Below are 9,898 nucleotides of genomic sequence, written 5' to 3' on the forward strand. Positions count from 1 at the left end.
ATTCGGCTGCATTGCAAAAATATGATTCTCTAAGTGACTACTCTTACGGCTATTGTTACATTCGTCTTATAACGATCTTGGCATAACCGTGTTTAAATTTTAAAGTCTTACCTTCTAAGCAGCTAACATAATTTGGTACCTAATTGTTGCGACAAGTGCTCGAAACACGTACATTACGCTACTAAATATGAACCGTACATCCCGTGAATTAAACGTGATTCTTGCAGACGCTATTTTTTCTTTCTACTTTTTCTCTCTACCATTTTTCTTTACCTTTTCTCTCTACCTCTTCTCTCTACCTTATCTCCCTACCTTTGCGTTGTATCCTTTTACTCTACTTCTCACTCTACTTTTTCACTCTACCCTTTTATTCTACCCTTTCACTCTGTACTCTACCTTTTCTCTTTACCTCTTCCTAGGTAGAGTAGGTAGAGGAAAGGTAGAGAGAGAAGGCAGAAGATGTGGAGAAAAAGTAGAGACAAGGTAGAAAGAACGTAGAGAGACGGTAGAGAGAATGTAAAGAGAAGGTAGGGAGAAGGCAGAGAGAAGGTAGAAAGAAGAAAACAGAACAACCCACCAGGTTTAATGCCCTGACCGACAGAACCGTACGGACCTAATCTATTGTCCTTCCAGAAGGCCTAAATCGTACCCTTCTTGGCATGTACTTCATCCATACGGCGCGCATCACGTGGAAGGTTCTAGGTGGACACTGGCAATTCATAAGCGAGCAGAGGCAACACCCGTTTTCACTAGCCTGCTTCATGTCCTTTCCACCACTACCGCTAGCGTCGCCCAACGCACCATGGGATTTGAGACCGATCCTAGCCGCTGGCCGCCAACTTAAAGCAGACCGCTAGATCTACGTGGTCCTAAAGGCTGGTTTACGGTGTGATTGTCAAATTTATTGCTCAAATAAACCGAAAGAGTGAATACTATGTACAACATAGGATGTAACGATTTCTTGTTCCAATATACATTGTCGATCACGGTACAGATATTCCATAAATTTGGACCTATAGACCTTGTAGTGTCGCTACAAGAGTTTCACACCGAGTTCGTAAAGACTGTACCAAGGCTCAGAGGTACAAAGCATCAAACCAGAAACCCACTGGACTACTACAGATTCCACCAGACGCTCAATCGATGTATCTAGAGTCTAGACTACTACCGGAAGACACCACAAAGAACAATAAATTTTGATTGTCGAAGACAGAATGCCACGACGACTGAGAAGCGACAACGGCTCACAATTCGTTAGCAACATTACGCAGCACGTCACGCATTGCCTAGGAATTACCCAGTCGTCATGACCGCTCTATCGCCAGCACGTTAAGTCGTTAACCGCTCAGTATCTTATCCGCCTGACCGAGATACTACGAGAATCCTAACTAAATTAAGAAGAAGCACAATCCAAAGACAAAAACCATGGAGATGCAAGACAAAGAGAAGCACCCTTTTATAAACCTATAGATATGTCCTGGCTAATTCTTTGCGCAAAGTCAAAAAGGGGATTCAGCCGATTTATAAACCTCCTTTTTTTATTATGACCCTCGTTACGATTGCTCCGTGGTCAACCGTCTCCGATTTTTATTTATTGCACCTGCTGTTCAAATTAAGCACATATCATGACTAGTCGTTATTACGTGACGGTATTTCGGGGAGACAGGAATGGGACTTAAATGAGAATTTATGCAAGGGTACCTATTTGTGGAGTTGTGTACAATAGGTAAGTGGAATTCAATTAATTTTATTGCTCTGTGGCTCCAGTGTGTAGTGTTGGCTAGAAGTACTGTTCCATGTGCCCTACATGTCTTTCTCTCGGTTCTAAAGCAATAAGTATTACTTCTTTTTAATTCTTGACGATTCCAATTACTTATTTGTAAATAAAGTCTATAAGATGATTACTGGGGATCAATTTCATCTTGCGAAAGGATACGCCAGTTTGGCGTCATTGTTATTTTCTACCACATTCTTCTTTGTTTTGCGCTTATTTTTCTTATGTTTTCGGATTGCAGTACAACAAATCCTTAGAGATAAATAGTAGATGATTTCCACAACGCTCAGTGCGCCAAATCCGAGAAATAGTCCCAGCAGTCCGCCAGTATTAGCTAAAATTAGAAATGCGTCGATTCCTCGTTAGCAATACATAACTTACACAAGAACTCCGAAAATCCGTAAAGTTCACTTTTAGTGTTCCTTGTAAATTGGGATTCTGTGAAATAAAAGTGAAGAACTGCCATGTTGTCCCTAAAAACAAAACTGCCCGATGATACTTGCTATTGCAATGGGAAACTCACATAAAATAATCAGGGTTCTCATTTTTTATTAGTTGTTCCTTTATTTTGAAACTGTTGGCCAGTTTGCCAAAGGTAACGGATGCGTCATATTGTAACTCAAAGCAGGCCGGTAAACAATTGCAATTAGACCTACAGGTTCAGGTTTTCTTAAAATGCAACCTAAGATTATGTAAAGAAAATGTTACAACATTTCCTTTACATAACCTTAGGTTGCATTTTAAGAAAATGTTACCCATTTTGATTGGGCGTTTCCATTACTTCTGAAAAGAAAGTTTGAATGCGGTCACCAAAGATTTGCAAAAATACGAACCTTTTGCAACGTTACTGCAGGCTTCTTGTTTTTTGCTACAAATCTTTTTAAATCGATTTTCTAAAATTATTTTCTATATTTCTAACACAATTTTTGGTTTTGCTTACTGGGCAGGTAAAATGGAACGCAACCACACAGTGATAAGGTGTAGTTCGCTTGACACTCTAGTTTGCAATTCAGTTCGGTGTAGGTCCTGCAAATTACATGCAGGTATATTCATGAAATCATGACATTGAACTCAAGAGTAAATGAAACGTTACGTCTCTTTGGATTACCCTCATGTCAGTCAAATCGAAAGCGTGGACTATCTGTTGGATAAGTCAAGTATCATCGTGGTGTATCAAAATGAAATATGGTACAGGTAAATGGTCTGGTAAGAAGAGAATGTTGGCATATTTTTCACTTTCTGGTCACCTCCAGTTTCATTGGAAATGACTCCCGTTTTGAATTTTTAAATGGAAGACCCTGTATATTTTGCAATATTAAAAGTGGCTCTAAAAAATAAGGTAGACGCAAACACTTCCATTTGGCCAGAAAGTAAAAAAAAATATCCTCTTCCATACCATTTACTTATTCCAAATGTTATTGTGACATACCTAATACTCTAGCAGCTATGACTCCTCTAATAAATTCGTTGACACTCGGTATGTTAAGCTCAAACAATGATAACGTTCTTTAAAAAAAATGTTAACAATGCGTCGTGAGGAGTAAAAGCCCGACTATACCCTCTCTCTTTTTTCTGACGTCACGTGACGTCTCAGTGCTGCGTTGTAATTTTGTGGCGGTGAGTTTGAATTTTCGGATATTGGCCATTTTCTAGCGGTAAATTTGAATTTGTGCGGGGAATTTGAATTTTTTACAGTCATTGGTTGGCCATTTTAAATGTACGCGGTGTAACGATAGTTATTTATATACAGGGTACCTGTGATGGGTGTTTTTCTATAGGTCATTAACTGCTAGGCCGTTTTGTTTCGATGAGGCCAAATTGAATTGAGTCTTCACGAATTTGTTGACAGTGTTATAAACAGAGGATAGGATAGACACAGTTTATATGTAAATAGTGAGCATTAACACATCGCCGTGCGTAATGACTAATGACCAATATAAATCAAATATGCTATTGTATGATCTAGTTTGTAGTTACCCTCACTTCACATTGAAACTTATCCAGAAACGAATGAATGAAGATGATAATAGAAAATGGTATGCAAAGCGTAATATGTAACAAAAAAATATACACGTTTCGAAATATTAATCGACCTGCTCATATGCAAAACTGATTTAGGTGAGAGTACCGTATAGTGTTCTAGTACAGTACTTAAAGGCAAAAATATGAAAGAGCAAACTAGTTTAATACTGTGCGTAGGTTCTTTAATCACAAATTGCTTGGCTTACATTCACTGTCGGCTGTGATACATTGTTTTGTTGATAAATATGATGATAGGCAGTCATTACTTCGGTCTCGGAAAGCATAGATACCGTTTTCGAAGACGATTAATAAAAACCCAATGTTGTTTATATTAATTTTCGTGATAGTAAACTATAACAGTGCAAATAAATGAAACGCGAAATAATTATTGATTATTGGCCATGATTATTTGCCATATTACATATTACTATACGTTTTTCGGAAACTGTAATAAAAACGAAGGAAAAGCTGTGTATTTTCGCATTTTCGAATATATCTTCCAAAAAACGTTTTTTTGGAAGCTTTTATATGGCATCCAAAATTATAAAAAGTTTGCTAGCAATCTACGTACTTTAAATTTGTAGTCAGTGGCGTATTTCTGCATTGTCAAAGGGGGCTTATTTTTTAAGGCAACCATTATTTTTCATTACATATTCTCAAAAAGTAATCGATTTTATAATTTTACCAGGTCAATAATCAAGTTTTTAAGGGTCATCAAATGGAGTCCTTTGGATAGAAAATGCTCTTACACTTTCTTAAGGACTGGTTAAAGGCTTTTAAGGTCTCTTCTGCCATGCATTTGTTTTTACTAACTCACCTCATTTATGTACGTTAAAAACACGTTTTGGGCGTCTTTGACTCAATACGCGATTTCGTTATACAGTCGTGGTCAGAAGTAATGTCCTCCCTTAAACACCTCAACTGTAGAAAAAGTGTGTCAGTTCCTCCGTGATTTAGTTCAATTTCATTTCAGTCTTAGGCATTTTCCTCATGTTGAAAAAAGCTCAAATTTCACAGGAGATCTGGTATATTAATTATGTGCTCCACATGAGATAATCGAGGGACATTATTTCTGACCAAAACCGTGATAGCAGTGTACAAAGATGCAGTATTGTGCAAAATGGCGATCAAAACTATAATGAAGACACCAGGGTGTAGCGAATAAACATCGCCAAATGTCTAATTCGTAGAACTCAATAAATTAATTAGTTTATAGATACCTATAGAATTGTAAATCTTTTTCATTAGTGAAGTAGCACATCCTTTTCTTAATATCAATTCCTCGTATTGTAAAAGACGCGTCGGATATTTTGGGTCGTATTATAACTCGGGCTTCTATACCAGGTGCCATTAGTAGTGCAAAATCGGCCATCTTAGGTGTCTCTAGTGGATTATGTAGCAACACCTAAAAATAGCACGTTCGATCTGAAGAAAGCGAGTGTTGGTACTCCAAGATCAAACCTTGAAACCCACTCCTGTACTTGAAGAACAGTAATACGTCTTTAAATTGGCATCCAACACCATCGTTAGTCCTAAATGCGTTCCTGCACCTAATGAAGCCACTATCAGTTGCATTAGCGAAGTGTGAATATTAGATGCAAACTGATCATGATTATGGAATGAGAATGGAAAACAGAATCAACAAAAACTTTACCTGCTGCTCTCCATGGTATGGCGCTTAGCGATGAATTTCCCGAATATCCATGCTCGGGATTCCAATCGTCTACTTCTGGTGGGAATGTATAGTTTAAACTGGCCATTTCACGCCTGCACTCCACAACCAAAAATTTAAACCGTTACCGTTCCTTCTACTTACGGATTTCTGAATATGTAGCTCCTGGGAAGGGAGTTAAACGTACAACACAAACCATCATCGGTTAACGCGCTATTAAATAAATCCAAACATGACATTTCTTCTTGCTTCCATGTACAAACTTTTAAGATTTCCTGACAAGAAGGATTTACCTAAAAAAAAAAAAATAAGTACAGCCAAAGGAGGCATTTGTAACTTATTCTTATTACCATGTCTCACTTCCAAAGCAACTACCTACTACCCGTTTTACTTACTCCTGAGTCCTGATCTAACGTCTGAGCCTTTGTAATATTTCAGTACACAGTCATTGTTCTATTTATGGTCACTTGGTGCACGCTCTGTTCTGACCATAAGTTGTGTGAAGAACAGAGCCACCAACTGATCATAAAAAAATAAATGTGGAATGACCTTTTCTACAAGGTTAGGTCGGGAAGAAGTAAAAGCATTTCTAGTTTCAAATCCAGAAACAAATGATTTTCAAAATCGTACACTTGAAGAAACCAGCAGTAGCACTAGGGATGTGCTCCAAAGGGTTCAACATTCCATTAATGAGCGTCTGGGGCATTGCGAAACCGAAGAAGGTTCACAATTGGAAAATTTATTTAAAAAAAACCATAAACATGTTGCTTTCTCATTGGTAGTAATAAATCTTAAAATACCTAACTATGATATTGGTGTTGGATTTTTTAAAATTTCCTTTTAAATAAGGTAAATCTGAACAAGGGTTGCAATTTAAAAGTTTTGGGGTTATCACTCCCTAAAAACTCTCCAGTGTATGAAGTTTTAAATCATCTAAAATTTAGTTTTTTTACCCAGAGCCCTTTCTCACGAGGCGTTTTTGAAGCGTTGCGTAAGTCCGCTAGTTGCATTCTAACTACTAACGGGGCCGCATATTTGTAACGGCAGACGCGTCCGTATATATCTATGCAGAAATGGACCCTTCACCACAACAGTTTCGGAATGCGAACTCGGTTTAATAGTCTAGTGGAAAGGATACTCGGTTTACAACCGGGCGGCTCGGGTTCAAGTCTTTGCGTGGCACGTTTTTTTTTATAAAAAGCAAAAAAATATGCTTGCTATCCGGATGAAAATCGTGTGTCAAAGAGGTGCTCTTCAAAGTAAACGTTTAATAAATAACAAGAATGCCGATATAATTTGCTCTCACTAATTAATTTCAAGGTTCCGGACCACAGAACTAGATGTAAATTCATATTATTTAAGATACCTCAATCTAAATCAATTTTATTAAATCACACAGCACCGATTACACGCATGATGACAACGTTTAATAGCTTTCATTCCTTGTAAAATTATCGCATTTTAAGAAACAGTTAATGATTATTTAGTTAGTTTTTTGTTTTTTCGTTACCTTATACTCATCAATTATTTTTATTCATAATTCATATCACGGAATTTAAGAGTTATTTTAGTCCTCAAAACTGTCATTGGATACAATGTATCTGTTGTTTTGAGTATTTCAATAAATAAATAAATAAATAAATATGGTTGACAAGCGCATATGTTGGCCCCTTTTTGGACAATTTTCCATTTTCACTTTGGTGATCTTTTGATGAAAATGAATTTAAATCTTTATGACGCACAAAGTGCCTCCCCCTAACCTGCCACCTTTGGGATCGCAAACTTTTCAAAACTGTTAACCACTAAGTTAAAGCGTTAAAAGATTCCCTCCCCATTCGAACCGTGCGCTCTCGTTAACTTTTTTTTTTGAAAAAAAAAAGCTTCGAGGGGTCGGCAGTTACGGAGAACGTATCTTTCAACGCCCTTGCGATCAAAAATGTGTTAAAAAAGTTCTCCTAATTGTCACTCGCTCATTCTCATTTTCGCAACGTCGGCGTCGCCGTTGAACGGCAAACCGAACGCAAAAATCGCAACTCGGTGTACCTCTCCGTTCCCTGCTAATGGTGTGCGAACCTTACCTCGATGACGTGGAGAGGGGGGGGGGACTCTCATCGCAACGGTTTTTTATATCTTCCCTCCTTCGACCGCTAAGAACCTTTAGCTAGGACTTCATCGAAAAACGACCGCGCGCGCGATTTGTACCCCTTTGCTACCCGGAGTGACCGCCCCGTGCTGAAATTGATATTCCCAGCCCCCCCCCAACTCCCGCCGGGTCCCCATGCCCACGATCCTCATAAAGTATTTGCCTATGTAAAATTACTTCTCACCCTCAAAATAAATTTTTGCACGTTCTCCCATTTGGTTGCTTCGTCGCTGGTGGTACTTATGTTCGAAAATGAGTTGTTTGAATTACAGTAGTCATCCAATAGCATTTTCTCCACTTCCGAGCTGAAACACATCGAACAAGGTCAACGAACCATCAGCTACCCAGACCGTTCGTTTACCCTGCTTCCATGATTTGTTCTGCCTCCGCCTTTTTCGCCTGATTCATACTGCATATCGTAATTGCCGGAAACGGCAAAGCTCCAACGGGCGTGGGTTTCGGATTTAAACTTACAATAACCGGATTTAAATTGTACTTGCTGTATATTTGCGAGATGAAGTACACACTACAAAAGATAGCGAAGAGGAAAGCACTGAACCAAAACAATCTGTAAAGTTATAGTGGTAGCTACTACATGGTTTAAAAAAAAATAATGCATGCCTTTCACCCCAGGAAATTGATGTGTCCCCTACGTATTTCAAGCCGTGCAAGGTGGAGTTGTAAAGGTACTCTTCAATATACTTAAAAATCTGCCTACAGTAACCTTCCTTATCATCGTCATGGTGTGCACTAAAATTCAGACAAGTCTATTCATAACTTACACGCAGCGTCCTAACCTAGCGCTGACTTTCGGTGGCCGCAGCTCCATTTTTTTGGAACCTTCCAGGTTTGGGAGCGTAGAGGTTTTACTCGTTTTCGTTGCGTAAGAGTCGGCCCATGGTATTTTAACTTGTCGCCTGGGTCTAACGGTGTTTCTCGTCAGTCCAAACATATTTATAATAGATCTAACAATTGAAAACCTCTTACTATCCTCCTTCGCGAAAAAGTCGTCATTTAGTAGACTGCGATGCCGGTTTAGGGTCTCCAATCGAATTTCTTTTGGAAATAAAGACATTAGAGCAACCTCTTCGTTTGTCACACTTCTATCACCGAATATAAAAAGACTTTAACTGAAAGAGTTGCCTGCATGCAAGTAACGACGTTGCGTGTCTAGTATAGTAGATACAAGCATATTATCACATTCGTTCATCGGTAATCTTCCTTTCAATTACGAATACAAACTCAATTTTATTGCCTAATAGGAGTCATTTTACTCTGTATCTTATAGTAAGTAGGTGGATCATTTTCATAAAAATGAAAATGAATCGTCTTTAGTAGCGATAACAATACTATTTTGCCTAGTCACCTGCACGTCCTTTAATAACAAAACTGAAGTAGATAGTTAAAAAATTTAAACACATATTGGAAGCACTGGAACTGCTGTGGCCGTTGAAGTTACAAAGAGTAAAACAAAAACGCCAATAAACCAAGGTATACTCGGTAATATATGAAAAGATTGAACACGTTTCAGCGGTACCGCTGTCGTCGTTAGCGATCATGTGATCATCGCTGATGATGACAACTTTGCTGATGAAACGCCTTCGATCCTATAATATATTATTGTTGTTTGTTGATGTTTTTTACTTTTTGGTCCCAAATTTGCATTTTAAATTGTACCCTTAGTATTTGGGGGTTTGTCTTGAACCTGTGAGTTTAATATAGCAGTAAATACGAGTGTGTTGATCTGCAGCAGAGGTTATATCACTCAATCTACTTACATTTCTACACTCCAATTTACTAAATCAGTAATGAAAATAAGCGACGGCTGTATACCTACTTGTGTATTCTACGAACTGCAATTACAAAGCTATACTAGACATTTTTACGCATTAAACTAGGGATTGAAGAATACAAACGACCTGAAGTATTTAATTTTCTTTGTATAAAGTTAAGGAAGAGGGTTGTCGTAATTTGCACTCGACAAAACATAAATAAACTTCATTTTATGGAATACTAAATCGTATATAAACAACCCTATGTATAATTAAGTGAAATCAATATGTGAGAGCGAAATGTAGGTGATTTGCCACAAGTTTTTACGCCTGTAATTAATTGTACTTGTATAAGTATTGATCATATATTACCACACATGCTTCCATAACGATAAGGGCACATTCCCAACCACCGTAGGTTATGCCTCTCATGCAACACCTTCAGGCCGAAATCACCCCCTAACTATTTGTTAGCAATGAGGCCTTAGCTTTTTCGTAATGGGTCAACACCATGA

General features: G+C 38.1%; 2 protein-coding genes across 2 annotated transcripts; both read right to left on the bottom strand.

Moving 5' to 3' along the window:
* Positions 1-613: 613 nt before the first annotated feature.
* On the bottom strand, positions 614-5,556 carry LOC116170674 (pickpocket protein 28-like). Its single transcript, XM_031487178.1, has 10 exons — positions 5,451-5,556; positions 5,258-5,346; positions 5,017-5,201; positions 2,715-2,800; positions 2,608-2,667; positions 2,530-2,557; positions 2,298-2,426; positions 2,156-2,247; positions 1,937-2,108; positions 614-839 (listed from the first exon to the last, which is right to left on the bottom strand). The coding sequence occupies exons 1-10, from the start codon at positions 5,554-5,556 to the stop codon at positions 614-616; spliced, it is 1,173 nt and encodes a 390-aa protein (XP_031343038.1).
* On the bottom strand, positions 5,556-8,686 carry LOC116170675 (pickpocket protein 28-like). Its single transcript, XM_031487179.1, has 5 exons — positions 8,409-8,686; positions 8,233-8,361; positions 7,973-8,179; positions 7,796-7,916; positions 5,556-5,761 (listed from the first exon to the last, which is right to left on the bottom strand). The coding sequence occupies exons 1-5, from the start codon at positions 8,684-8,686 to the stop codon at positions 5,609-5,611; spliced, it is 888 nt and encodes a 295-aa protein (XP_031343039.1). The 3' UTR covers positions 5,556-5,608.
* Between the last annotated feature and the right edge of the window lie 1,212 nt (positions 8,687-9,898).

This window comes from Photinus pyralis, unplaced genomic scaffold (assembly GCF_008802855.1).
Source record: "Photinus pyralis isolate 1611_PpyrPB1 unplaced genomic scaffold, Ppyr1.3 Ppyr1.4_LG5, whole genome shotgun sequence".
Classification (NCBI taxonomy): Eukaryota; Metazoa; Arthropoda; class Insecta; order Coleoptera; family Lampyridae; genus Photinus; species Photinus pyralis.

What these genes read in the sequence shown, in the direction of transcription:
- LOC116170674 (XM_031487178.1), bottom strand. Translation starts at nt 5,556, where the DNA reads ATGGCCAGTTTAAACTATACATTCCCACCAGAAGTAGACGATTGGAAT. An exon ending in CATACCATGGAGAGCAGCAG is followed by an intron (nt 5,347 to 5,450) that starts GTAAAGTTTTTG and finishes TGGCTTCATTAG; the next exon opens with GTGCAGGAACGCATTTAGGA. An exon ending in AACAATGACGCCAAACTGGC is followed by an intron (nt 840 to 1,936) that starts GTATCCTTTCGC and finishes GTCTGCTTTAAG; the next exon opens with TTGGCGGCCAGCGGCTAGGA.
- LOC116170675 (XM_031487179.1), bottom strand. Translation starts at nt 8,686, where the DNA reads ATGTCTTTATTTCCAAAAGAAATTCGATTGGAGACCCTAAACCGGCAT. An exon ending in CCACCGAAAGTCAGCGCTAG is followed by an intron (nt 8,362 to 8,408) that starts GTTAGGACGCTG and finishes TCTGAATTTTAG; the next exon opens with TGCACACCATGACGATGATA. An exon ending in TGCAAAAATTTATTTTGAGG is followed by an intron (nt 5,762 to 7,795) that starts GTGAGAAGTAAT and finishes TTTTTTTTTTAG; the next exon opens with GTAAATCCTTCTTGTCAGGA.